This window comes from Xiphophorus hellerii, chromosome 20 (assembly GCF_003331165.1).
Source record: "Xiphophorus hellerii strain 12219 chromosome 20, Xiphophorus_hellerii-4.1, whole genome shotgun sequence".
NCBI lineage: Eukaryota > Metazoa > Chordata > Actinopteri > Cyprinodontiformes > Poeciliidae > Xiphophorus > Xiphophorus hellerii.
Genome location: NC_045691.1, coordinates 4,731,688 through 4,745,183, shown reverse-complemented (window position 1 = coordinate 4,745,183; position 13,496 = coordinate 4,731,688). Strand labels below are relative to the sequence as shown.

General features: G+C 39.6%; 2 protein-coding genes across 2 annotated transcripts in view; one reads left to right on the top strand and one right to left on the bottom strand.

Annotated features, from left to right (window-relative positions):
• Positions 1–4,729, top strand: part of cenpp (centromere protein P) — a 90,131-nt gene extending 85,402 nt beyond the window's left edge. The window contains 3 exon segments of the mRNA XM_032550650.1: positions 325–404; positions 487–578; positions 2,716–4,729. Coding sequence (XP_032406541.1) covers positions 325–404; positions 487–578; positions 2,716–2,861 — 318 coding nt within the window. The 3' untranslated portion in view covers positions 2,862–4,729.
• A 757-nt stretch (positions 4,730–5,486) lies between these two features.
• Positions 5,487–13,496, bottom strand: part of LOC116711236 (semaphorin-3D) — a 33,671-nt gene continuing 25,661 nt past the window's right edge. The window contains 5 exon segments of the mRNA XM_032550648.1: positions 5,487–6,982; positions 7,670–7,809; positions 9,670–9,734; positions 11,260–11,417; positions 11,921–11,962. Coding sequence (XP_032406539.1) covers positions 6,518–6,982; positions 7,670–7,809; positions 9,670–9,734; positions 11,260–11,417; positions 11,921–11,962 — 870 coding nt within the window. The 3' untranslated portion in view covers positions 5,487–6,517.

Here is a 13,496-nt window from a genome sequence, read left to right as displayed (position 1 = left end):
ATGTTTGTTCGTTATGTTCCATATATGCATAAACTCAATAAATATATTGTAAAAAAATAAAATAATATATTTACTGTTTTTCAGCTGATGTTGCATTCAAATTATTAAAGTAGTGTAGTTTCTAAATCCATTTTATGGTTTGTACTCCTGTAAGGTTAAGATCAGTAGCCATAACAACACTGGTATAGTTAGCTATAGTTTTTCCCCATTAATTACTGTTTTTATTAATTTCAGTTAACTAAAATGTTTTCTCAGCTTCATTTTTCGTTACTTACTCTCAGTTGACTATATAACTTTTGTTCCGACCTGCTCTGTCTTCTGCAGGAGAAGTTTCCCTCCATCGTGTCTCTTCCCAAAGGCTGCGGCTCAGAGGTCATGACCTTGAATCATCCCGAGCTTCCAGGGTAGGAATCCTCTCATCCTGGCAGAAAACCTCCAGAACCAGAGCCGATCCGCCTCTGAACTCGTCTCTGTTTCTGTTTGCAGCTGCGGCTTCTTCATTCACTGGTGCCTGGATGTTTCCACAGGGGGCGCCGTCACTCCCAAGATCCAGCTGCTGTCAAAGATCCCAGAGAAAGGTGAGAACAGGATAGGGCATCTACCTGAAGTGCAGGTGTCATCCTCAGCCCCAGGGCCGGCCCAAGCCTCCCTGGGGCCCTCAGTGAAATGTGGTTCTGGGGCCCTCTAGTTCTGCTAACAATGTGGACCGGCTGCTGTCAGCAGTCCGATCATTAGATCATTCACACACCTGCTATAAACGTATTGCATCTCTGGCAGTGCTGTTTACATTATATACATGTATAATATAGGATACATTTATTGGCCAACTGATTTATCGACCAGTTGATTTCTGGGCGCCGATTTCCTTAATTTTGGGGGATTGTGATCTGCTGATACTTCCATGTGAAGCTGATTTTATCCTATATTCTTATCTTCGTCAGCAAAGGCTTATAAATCAGCCTCTGTCCTCTTCTGCTCCGCAGCGAGAGGTTTGACTGACAGACGACCCACCAGGTCACGTCTGAACGTTTGCAGTTAACAATATTCACTCCACTGTTACCAAGCTCACCGACGTTTTTGCTATATTTCGCGACATTTTAGACAAAAAAAAAATTCATATCAGCAGGTCAGGCTTTTTAAATATCGATAACCAGGGATCGGCCAGAAAACTGCAATCGGTGCAGCTCTACACACATATTCATGACATTCTTTGATTAAATTAATTTCTCTTAAGCGTTACTCCAATACCTAAACATTTTATTTGTACCAGGTGAGTCTTTCTCCCCTGGAATGTGGACCGGTACCAGATTGATTCTGAGCCTTCAAATGATTTTAACAGAAGTTTCACATAACTTAGAAGTTGATGTAAAAATAATGTTTGTTTTAGCCACAAAATGATTATTATGCTCAGCAGCAAACAACATGTCCCCAACTACAGCATAGAGCAGCTCATTGATTGTAGCAGCCATGTATCCTGACGTAAAAACATTTTGCTAGACAATGTCAAACATTGAGAAGTTTTATTTATTGTAATCAAACATTATCAAACAGCGTTTTGAAGCCAAAGTTACCTCAAACATACAGAGCCAACCAGGAGAATCAACTCATTTAAAGTTTAATCTCAGTTTCACACAAACACAAAGACCCGAGCATAAATGTTTGGCTGTTGAACTGGACCGGTGCAGGTCGCTACCAAGCTAATTTTCTATTAGCAGCTTCACAAATCTTTTGCATTACATGACATTACCAAGACACATTAAAACAAACCTTTATCTTGGCTTTTTTCTATTCTTCCTCTTTCCTTTCTCCCTCCCTGAAGGATAATCCTTTTTTGAGACTTTGTTTTTCTTATCTTCTGACCGGAGCTTTGGGCCTTTGGATGCTCTGCACGCGAAGCGTGCGGTACCTACCGCGGCCACCAGGGGGCCCCAAGAGCAATTTATTTGTTTTTCTACATATATTATCAAATATATATTATTGTAAAAAAAAAAATAAAAAAAATCACTGCATAGTGAAATTGTGTGTTTTTGATATTGTAATGACAGAAATTATTACAAAAAAATAAAAATAAATAAAATCAGCTCCACTGAAGGGGCCCCTTAGTAGCCCTGGGGCCCTAAGCGTCTTCTTAGTTTGCTTATGCCTTGGGCCAGCTCTGCTCAGCCCTGAGTTTTGACTGCAGGCTCCTCTTTCTGCTAACATCATGGTTCGTTTTGTTTTTGTCCAGTTTTAACTTTAAATTAAAGGCTCAAAATAAACAATCAAAGAGATTAGTTCTAAACGTGAAATTATTCTGTGACTTACAGATATAATTTTACAGAAATGAGGTCAACGTCATGAATATTTTTGCTGATGAAGCTGCTTCCTACTGGAGTTCCTAGTTCTTGATTATATTTGACCCAGCGTGTGGGAGGAGGGAACGTTGTTTTTGAGACACCTTAGAACCATGAATCCTGTCATTGGCTTTCTGTAAAACATTGTTTATCGTATTTTATGCTTTTATTGTTATGTTGTAGCACTTTGACATTATTATTGTTATTATTTCCCTGAGGCTTGTTTTGTATTTAACCAGTAATTAGAAAATTCCTTTATGGACCAAAAAATGAAGGAGTTTTTAGTTTTGATACATTGAAAATCTGATTTGTTGGTGCGTTTCTAAACGCAACAGGAAAGAAAACAGTTTCTAGATGCTAATTGTTGTTTATTTGTGTGCAGCTCTGCAGATGTTCCCCAGTCAGCCAGCAGGAGGCGGCGCTGCAGAGGCCTTTCAGAGCCTGCTGAGGATTCTGGGACCTGAAGCCGCCATGGAGTCCATCATCAGAGCCGTTAGCCTCTCAGAGAGAGACGAACTCAGCTATTAGCAGCTCCAGAGGTTCTGCTGGACCTCAGCTGGTCCTGAATCAGAACTTTATTTCCCTGGATGAGACAAACGCACAGAAAGCAGACAAACCAGCAGAACTCCAACTCTGCAAAAATAAAATAAAGAATTGTGGTAGAAAACACAAGACAGCTGTTTCTGTCCTCAAAAAGTTTCTTTTGCTTTGATTTCCACACCGAGGTTTGGTGTGGGGTCATAGGTCACAGAGCTGATGACCTATGACCCCAGCGAATGGTGAGGATCATGGGAAATGACCACGGTTTCAATCCTAATTTTCAGGATCTGAATTAAAATTTAGATCCTGATTCAAAATTAGTTAAAAAAGTTCTAAGGAACCAGCAGATTTATAATTTGCAGCTTGTTTTCTCTCTGCAAGGACCTGAAATTTGCCAACTTCTTCCAAATGTTGAGGACTGTTTGCGCCAGCGTTATACTAGTTCAAGATTTTTCATTTTAGCTATTTTATTGTGACTTTTTGTTTGTATATAGTTAGTTTTAATTTGTTCAGAGTGTTTGCTAGTTTTTACTAGTTATTAGATATAGCTTAGTTTTAGATTAGTTTCTATTAGTTATAGTAGTAGTTTTAGTTTTTTCTTACTGATTCTGATAAAGTCTGAGGCGGACTCCCATTCTGGGTTGGATTATAGGAGACCAACTGTGGAATGGTGATGCGTTCAATGCCTCCAGAGCAAGCGAATAATAAAAAGATTTGATTTTATTGTATATTAAATCCTCCACTTATCTAGTTATATTAGGATTAATGAATTTAGAAAAAGTCTCTCTGTTCATCTGAATACGAGCTCGGTACTATGTTAGCATTAGGATTGTTAGTATAGCAACACTTAGTTGACTGTCACCTAGCAACAACGGTGAGCAGTTTAAAAAAGTAAGCTGCCTGAACCAAAACTCAGAGCTGCTCAGTGAGAGTTGAATGAACAGATGGATTTATGAGAGAGACGTGGAGACCAGCAGAGGAGAAGCCATTGAAGCTTTCAGATATAACCAGAGCAGGTTACAAAGTGGAAGAATAATAACACGCGTTATTGAGACATTTAAAATGTTGTTTTTTTATGTAAATCACTATAAAAACATTAATTTGTTATGTAAAAGCAGTTAGAATAAATTAATTGTTAGGACAGTGGCTGTAAATGATAGACATGCACCTGCACTGTTACTATGCATTGAGTCGTGTCCACAAATCTATTGTTATTTGAACTTTCAGAAATTACAACAGCAGTGGTGCCGCTCAGGGTGGCAGAACGTTGGGATACCTCTGCACTTTCATTTTTTCTCTTTTTCAAAGCTTCATTCCTGCCTTTTTGGAGGAAAATTGCTTTTTTGGGCAAATGTTCCTTTTTTTGGATACTATATAGTATCCAAAAAAAGTTTCTTGTAGTATTTTTCACATTTCTTCTATTTTGTTATGATGCATAACCACAGCAGCAGTGTGGCTTACAACAGGGAGCAGGTGGTTACGATTTTAAAGCAGAAATAACAAAACAGCTGAAGCCAGGAATCCCAGAGGAGTTGAAAAGGAGGTGGATGCAGGGCAGGAGCAAAGAGGAGAGAGAAGGAGGAAATTCAAACCATCTCTGCCATCCCATCATAATGGGCAACATGACATCATTGCACATTAAGTAAGCAGTTTAGTTCTACATTTTAATTCAAGTTTAAACATAAATTTTAAAAAATCCACAAGGGAGAATGATATTTAAGAGTATTAAAAATACGCTTGATAAAAGGGAAGAGACTTCAACCTGAATAAAATCAGCAAAGCTACAGAGTTTGTTTCCTGTAATGTTTCTGGAATAACATTGTTTTCCACCAATTATATTCCTTCACTATAGTTCATCTATTTTCAAGATGTTCTTTGGCCTCAGGCTTGTTCTTCTGCTGTCTTTGTTGGGACGGTGATGTCATTGTTCACATTGTCCTGTGTTTTATTTTGGACAGAGGAGCTTTTCTGATTCACAACACAAAAAATATTGAAAGTGAATAGTTATGAGATTCCCTGTTGTGTTCAGTGGGTCATTGAAGTAACTCACTGTAATTTCAGATTTTTATTTGGTAATACCATTAGCACCAGTATGTTCCCAACATTCAGGTGATCAGTGAAAACCGATCATGTTTTTCTTTGCTGAGGAAAACAGGCAGGAGCTTTAACACCACCTAGTGTATATCTGCACATTCCTAAACTACATATACATTGAGGTGAAATATTTTCACAAATAACCAGCAAATTTTGCATCAACAAACTCTGTTTTCTGTAAAACCAGAAACACAGCAGGTCACTTATGTCGGTTCTTTATTCTTGAGCAGAAACCAGCAGCTTTCAATAGACGGCAGCTTCCATCCCATCTAAATTACAGACAGTTCTGGGTTTCAGGATCAGAAACATGTAAACTCAGGTTTTCGAAAAAAAAAGCTTCAGCTGGGTTTGAAATAAAAATAATTTAAAAAAATTATGAGGTCCAACTGCTGCCTTTATTCTGCATCCATCACCAACAGCTGAAATAAAACTGACTATCCATCGGCTAGTACGATCTAACGTACAAGTTTATCCTGATAGACTGAAACCATGAAGATTAACAAGACAAACACATAACTTGTATATATTTATATATTTATTTGAGTTTATTAGACTCTAAATGTCAGATATTGTGGTTTATTCTCAGACAAAACATCATGACTCAGTTTTACATCTGAAAACTCCACAGCAGAAACTCGGCTAAAATCTCCTGGAAGAAGAACAGCCTCTTTACATGTTCATGGATCTGCAGGAGCTCTGCGTGGCCCACTGCGTGTTTTCATGTTCACTGAGGCTTTTATTTCCTCCACAGCATGAAAGAGATCAGAACAAACACATGTTCATGTAGAAAACATCGTTTAGATCAATATGAAGTTTATGAAACTGGTTCTAGCTTCTGCAGTTAAAGTTGTGGATAAAAACTGTTTATTAAGGTTAATGAGGTTTGGATTTGTCATTTCAAAATATGTTCATGAGAAAAGCAAAGGCTACTTAGCTTATTATGAAATGTTTAATAAAATCCAACAGTTTATAAGTTAGAAAGTCCAATAGTTTGGTCCTGATTCCGATGGAAATGGAGGAAATCCTGCGTTTATTTTCAGAACGGGAACAAAAACAGTTTCTAAAGTGTTTGTTAGGAGGAGGAAAACTTTCTGACTGAATCTCTAACAGACATTTATCATCAATCTCATTTATTCAAAAGTCATGTTCTCTCTCATTGGAACTTGATTCAGCCAACATGAAGAGGTTTTAATTGGATTTTCAAAATAAAAGTTTTGTATTAAGATTTTTTGTTTTTAGGAAACTGTCTAGTTTTTTTTTTTCCAGCAGGTTTTCCACAGAAATCAGCAGCAGTGATGGAAACAATATGTGAGTGAGGAGATTTCTAGGAAAACGGAAACAAAAATCTACATTTGGTTCTAGAAAAAAGATCAGATTAGCTTCTTTAAGGAACGGCTGGAGAAAAACACTGAAGACAAGTCAGACCTGATGCATCAAATCCATTTTTAACATCTGAAGGCTGAATAATTCTGTGGAGCAGCTGACGTTGCAGTACTTCCTGTCTCCATGCAGGATCTGTTGTCCTTCAAAAGTCTGAGTCGTCTGGCGGACTAAAGAGGGACTTCAGGCGGGTTGTTCCTCCTGACCCGAGCCTTCCGGTTCTCCTGTTTCAGCTTCAGAAGTTTCTGCTGCTTGCGTTTCTCCCGGTACCACAGTTTCTCGCAGTACTCGTCCACGCTTCGCACCATCTGCAGGTCTTTGTAGCTCCTCAGAGGAGGCGGCCATGAGTTCCTGTGCAGCGGCAGAGGAGCGGCCTCAGACTGACCCAGAAACCCGGCCGGGCCGGTCCTCACCAGGCTCAGGAGGTCCGGCGGGTTGGGACTGAGGTTCTGCAGGTAGCGGGTCGGATGCAGGCTGAGGTTGGGGATGATGTGAACTCGGTACCGGCCCAGGACCTGGCTGTAGGAGTGGTCCTGACTGGTGCAGGTGTATAGGCCGGCGTCAGTCAGCTCCAGGCGTTGAACCAGCAACCCTCGCTTCATGCTCAGGAAGCGGCCGTCATCACTGAGAGGGAGCTGAGAGGACCAGACCAGAGGAAGATGTTAGAGTTCAGCTCATTTCGTCTATCTTACAAACTTTAGGTGAGCTGGACACGTGTCTCTCAAAGAAGACAGAGGTGTTGAAGGACTGGCAAACCTATTTGATTCAATAATGCACTGCCTTCACCCACTCCGGTTACTAGGAAGAGGAGTTATTTCAGGGAGGGAACCCTGTTGCCATGGGGACTATATACCAAGGACTAATGGTGCGTTCACACCAAACACGTTACGCGCATCAAAAACTCATCCGACGTTTCAAGTTCGACATGGATGCAGACGCTTGACATTTTGCTTTACACCAAACGTTTTGCGCCTGTGATTCACATTCAAAGTCTGTGTGGAGGCGCGTCGAGGGCGGGTCATCGGAAATGGCAACTTGCTCTTGGTTCACCGTTTTCCTATTCCAAATTATTAAATTATCTGTCACTGCAGACTGATCATGAATTTATTTGGTATATTTAAAAAAAAAAAGCTTTTATTGAATTTCTAAACCACTAAATAACAATCCTTCATTTTAAAGAAAGCTTTGGATCATAACAGCAACATCATTTGATGTTTGAGGAAATCAGAGGCTCATCAAACCAGAGCTAAGGTATTGGAGGAGCCTTGGTGGAAGCAGGTAAACGTGGGTCAAAGGTCAGACCTGAGGTGTTGAATACACACCTGACTGGCAGCTTTCTGCTGACTCTCTGCGCGCTGCACCGTCCAGCGGAGCTCAGCCTGCAGCGACCGAGGAACGCACTCCAGGAACGTGGAGTTTCCCTCCACCCCATACACCACCTTCACCTCCACCGAGTCGGAGTCTGACAGAAAAACAGCAAACAGGAAATGTGTTCAACTGAATTGTCCACTTACCGGAAACCCTACAGGAGTTATAGATGGAAAAAAATTTAGTTTATTCCCATTGTGCCAATTCAAAATAAATGTCGTCTCAAGGCAAATTACAAAAAATATCCTTTCAATTGAATCATATATACATTCCAATTGATCCTAGTTATCAAACAGTACACTCAATTAATTATTCAAAGTAATTTAAAAAGTTTCTATCTAATAGGAGGTAGAAAAATTCCTTGCATTGTGTCATTGACTTCCCAGCAATGCCCCGTACTGAGCATGCATGTAGCATGTAGCGACAGTGGAGAGGAAAACTGCCTTTTAACAGGAAGAAACCTCCAACACAATCAGGAACAAGCGACCATCTGCCAACTGGACTGGAGGTTTGAGAAAACAGCAGAATGCACAAAAAGAAACAAAAGAACTGATTTTGATGTTCATGAAAGTAAAAATGTAATAGCAGAAGAGGGAGAACGTTTAGGTGATAGCAGAATTATCTCAGGCCTCATTGAGGAAGGAATGATAGCCAGAACAGACGTAGCTGCCATAGAGAGGAAAACAAAAAGGGAACAGTTGAAATAAAGCATGGAACAAACTGATGCATCAGAAAAAGCTGATAACCTGACCCAAGACAAGTTCTCATGATTTACCATCCTGCAACTTTTAGATGCATCCGCTCTCCTTCACCCGTGAATCAAACGGCTGAATTCCCTCAGCAGCAGTGATTCAAACCGTTCATCTGATTCAGCTGTGTTGAAGAGGGAACGTATCTGACAGGAAGCTGTCGAGGACCGGACACGCCTGCTGCAGTGTTTTTCTAAATTTGTAGATGCAAAAGAAATCCCTTAAAGGGTGCCACATACTGTATGTGCCTCAAGATTTTAATAACAACAGGAAAAACTTAAGAGAGAAACACCCTGAGGATCACCTTCATCAGGGCAGACTAAAACACTGAGACACAGACTGCTGCAGGAGGAAGAGGAGGCCAGGCTGGCTGCACTGAGGGGGGAAGAGGAGCAGAAGAGAGGGATGATGGAGGAGAAGATGGAGGCTCTGAGCAGAGAGATAGCAGCTCTTTCAGACACAGTCAGAGCCACAGAGGAGGAGCTGAGAGCTGCAGACGTCTCATTCCTGCACAACTACAAGGCTGCAGTGGAAAGAGTCCAGCGCTGCCCCCTGCTGGAGGATCCACAGCTGCCCTCAGGAGCTCTGATAGACCAGGCCAAACATCTGGGCAACCTGGCCTTCAACATCTGGAGCAACATGAAGAACATGGTGACCTACACTCCTCTGGTTCTGGACCCAAACACGGCTGGGTCAAAGGTCATCCTGTCTGAAGATCTGACCAGTTTGACTGGAGGAGACGAAACAGCAGCTTCCTGATAATCCAGAGACGTTTGATTACTTTTGTTTTGTCTTGAACTTTGAGGGGTTTAACTCAGGGAACCACAGCTGGGATGTTGATGTTGGAGACAGTGAAGGATGGATGCTTGGTGTGTTAGCAGAGTTTGTTCAGAGGAAGGGAGAGATAGATGGTTCTGTAAGGATGAATACTCAGTGGTCTCTACCAGCTCCGCCCACAAGTAAGATCAATTTAAGATCTTAACGAAGATCTCAGTGATCAAACAGCAGCTCTGATGTTCTCAGCATGAAGAACAAAAGTCCAAATGAAAACTTATTGATTAGATTGAAACTTTGTGATTTAAACAGGAAACTGGAGATGATCTGATCAACTGGTTGTTTTCAGATCAGCTTCATAATCTTTCCAGACGCTACAAACTAAATGTGACATGAAATGGATGATGTGGAGTTTAGCTGGAGATCTTTACCTTCCTCAGTGACTGGACACTGACTCCAGGGGTCTCCATACTTCACATCCTGTCTGCGAGCTCGCCTGATACACAAACACAGATCAGAACATGAGACGAGTTTCTAAAATGCATCATCAATAGTGTCTGAATAACAGAACTGCTCAACAGTTGCATTTATTTTCAGATTAAATCACAAGTGGACTTGATTAAACGACTTATGAAGGCAGGACTTTATTTAGGGGAGTTAGAATAAAGGGACCTGAATGTAAATGCATGCCACACTTTTCAGATCTATTTTTAAAAACATCTGTTTTTCTATTTTTAGTAAGGTCTCAGTAAATACATTTCATTCTGTGGATGTAATGCTGCAAAAAGTGGAACAACGTTGGTGAACAATTTGATGGTGAGTTTGTGTAGCTGGATATTTTCTATAAAAAATTTCAACAACAGTTGAAAAGAGGGGAAAAAAGAATATAAAGTGGAAAAAGGTGCAAAACCTTTTGTTGCATAAATGAGCAAAAAAAAGCTTTATGCTTCTGAATAAAGTTTAGTAGAACATATTTTTTTCTCTCTTTTAGCATTTAAACATCGTGTGGATGCACTGGATCTGCATCGGGTCGGCCTTCTTCATTTGACAGGTTTTTTTTCATTTTATTTAATATCAAAGTAGAAAATATACAGTGAGATACATTACATTAATGAAAGGAAAATAAAATCCCGGAACAAACAAAGACAAGAAAACAGAGGGTATTGTGTTGCAAAGAATGAGTATTATTAACCTGAAATGAAAATATTAGCCTCTTAGCTCACTTACTGTCATGAACAATTCTACTCTGGGCATTCTGAGTTATTAATTTGTTGTGAAAAGTGTGGTTTATGCTTTCCAATCATGGCAAACACACAGACATCAAAAAAAGAAGCTGTTCTTTATTATCTACTGTTGTGTGCATTAGTAACATTTAGGCACATTAGTAATTTAGAAATACAATTAAAGAAAAATAGTCTTGATTTACTTTGGCAGAAACAAAAATCCTCTTCTGCAAAATTAAATATAAAAAATATACATCCATTTATTTACCTATTGTATTCAACTAATTTAATCACTTTTAATTACATTAAAATGACAATATCTGTTGAGGTATGAGCATTATAAGAAATCAGAGTCGTAAAAAACAAAGAACAGTTCTCACCAACTGAGACTCGTTCAAAAGAATCGAATCGTCGTAAACGACGCATCATTTCTCTCAGCAGGTATAACTTGGTTTCCTCTGATCATGTAAGTTTTCCTATAGTTGTTTTCTTTCCACCGGGATCTTCAGCTTTTCTTCTAAGTGACCCTGTTTTAAGCCACTTCTTTATTTTTATTTTTAACCAAAATCATTAAGTAAGCTTGCTGTACTTTAAGCTCAAATCACGGCAAATAAACTGCAATACATGCAGTACTTGCAGACCACTAGGGGGCGCCTGCGGACCACCAGTTTGAGAAAACCTGATCTAGCGCTAGCTTAGTAAGGAGAAGACTGCCATCTAGTGTTTGCAAATAGAAATTGCAGGTTTAAAACCAGGGGCAGCTGGTAACCTCACTCCTCCCGGACTGAGCGTCTCTACCTCCTGCTGGTGGGGAAGAATCTGGAGCAGTTCTGCCCGTCCCAGGAGCAGTACGGGTCTCTGGCCAGGCAGCACTCGGCGCAGTCGGACCCGTAGAGCTCACACCTCTGCAGCCCCAACTGGACCAGGCCGAGCTCACTGCACACGTACAGCTGTTCCTGAGAGAGGAAAGCACAGGTTCATTACGTTGCTGAGGGTTTAATTCTCCACATCTGTGCTCAGTTTTCTCTCACTTCATCATCCTGATTACTGACCCGAACGCCTCGCTTTCCTCTTCCTCTGTTCTTCTTCCAAAATCTGGGATGTTTTGTCTTTTTTAGCTGAACTAGCTGACAACTAAACGAGCTTCTCTCACATTAAATCATATGTTTGAATCAAATAGAAGCATTTTCTCTGATACTAAAACCCAAATGCAAGAGAAAAAATAATTGCAACTCATTTTATTTTTTATATTTTTTAGCTTCCTCCAGAAAAAACAAAGACAAAATAAAACAAAAACCTTTATCAACCAGATTCAGTCTGAATGATTTGAGTGGTAGAACCTCAAGCTCAACTTTTTCTGACTTTAAATAACTGCTTGGTTTATTAACAACAAAAAAGAAAAATTCTGTTCCTTTAAAAAGGTTTAGCAAGTCAAAAATAATGAGAAAGTGACACCTACCCGTTTAGTTGACAGCTCCATGCTCAGGACAGGAGTCGGAATCTGTGGGATCAAAAAATACGATCACCAGCGAGAAATTAAAAATATTAATATTTTTGACTTGATAACAATAAGAAAGTGTTGCTGAAACACAACAGCAGTTTCAGGTTAAATCATTCCAGCTTTCCTTCAGTAAAATTCCAAACTGAAATGTGAAACTACATGAAAAATTTAATTAATTTTTTAATTAATTATGTCTGGTGTCCCACAGGGGTGTGAGTTGAGACCACTTCTGTTCATTAGTTTTCGCTAAGGAGTTATTACTTTAATTTTTATTGCTGTACTAATTACATTGAAACTATTGAAGGACATCAATGACACCAACAAAAAAAAATGTAAACACCAAAAAGAAAAAGTCCAATTTGAAACTAATTTGCTTAATAATTCACTAATTGGGGGACACAGTCTCTTTATTCTAACTTGTAGCGGTTGCTTTAACATCATGAATTTGAAATGAATCCTTGGAACTATGACTGAGGACAAACCTGCAGGATTAAAGGCCGACCCGTTGGTTTGACATGATCCCGCCTGAGCTTGTTTGAGTTTCTTTAACAGCAGTCATCTTTCAGGCGGGCGGCGGTCGAGGAATGCAACATAAAATACTACGACTGACTGCGGGGTCAAGAAACCTACAGAGATTAGAAATCAAATGAGTCCCTTTCTTCTTCTGCAGAGGCCTAAAGTTTCCCCACAGCTCCATTTTTCTGGGTCACTGACTTGTTTCAGTGTTTGACAAAAGGAGTCGATGACCTTTGACCTCTGTGAGGCGAGTGAAGGACGGAGGGCGGGGGGTACTGGAGGTATTTTAACAATGATCTGGCTGTTCTCTGACTCAGCAGAACACCAGAGATGGTAACTAGTTATATTTACTTGAGTAACATTTGGGAGAAAAAAGCAATATTAGGATTATTTTTATTATCCTCGGTTAATCCCACTATGAAGTATCGCTACTCTCAGTTAAGTAAAATGTTTGGATTCTCTACCCACTGTGAGTAACTTCACTGAATGAAAAACTAATCATATTTTAACCAAGAAAGTCACCACACACACACCTGCAGTTTTTGCTAAAGAATTTGATTTTGAAAATATTTTATTTTGTAATTATATTTTCTTGAATAAATTTTTAGGTCCTTAAAATACCAAAATCCACTTAACTTTATATTTTGGTGCCTCTGATGATGTAATTTTAAAATATTAAATAATTTATATTTTCATCAGTACTTGAGTAACCTTCTCACCAAATACTTTTTTACTCTTAACTGAGTAATTTCTTGGCTACTTTTTACTTTTACTCAAGTAAAAATATGTTGAAGTAGTGCAAGTAAAATGTTTTGGCTATTTTATCCACGTCTGCAGAAAACTGAGGAACCAGCAGCAGTTTAGACGACCGGACCAGGAAATCAGTTTGTTCTGTTCTTTTATAATCATCTTCCTTCCACCTAGGTTTGCTCCATCCTTAAAAAAAATTTTGTCTTCCCTAACTAACATTTCTCACACAGATGAGTTTGGGAAATATGTGCCCTTCCATGTGTTTCTG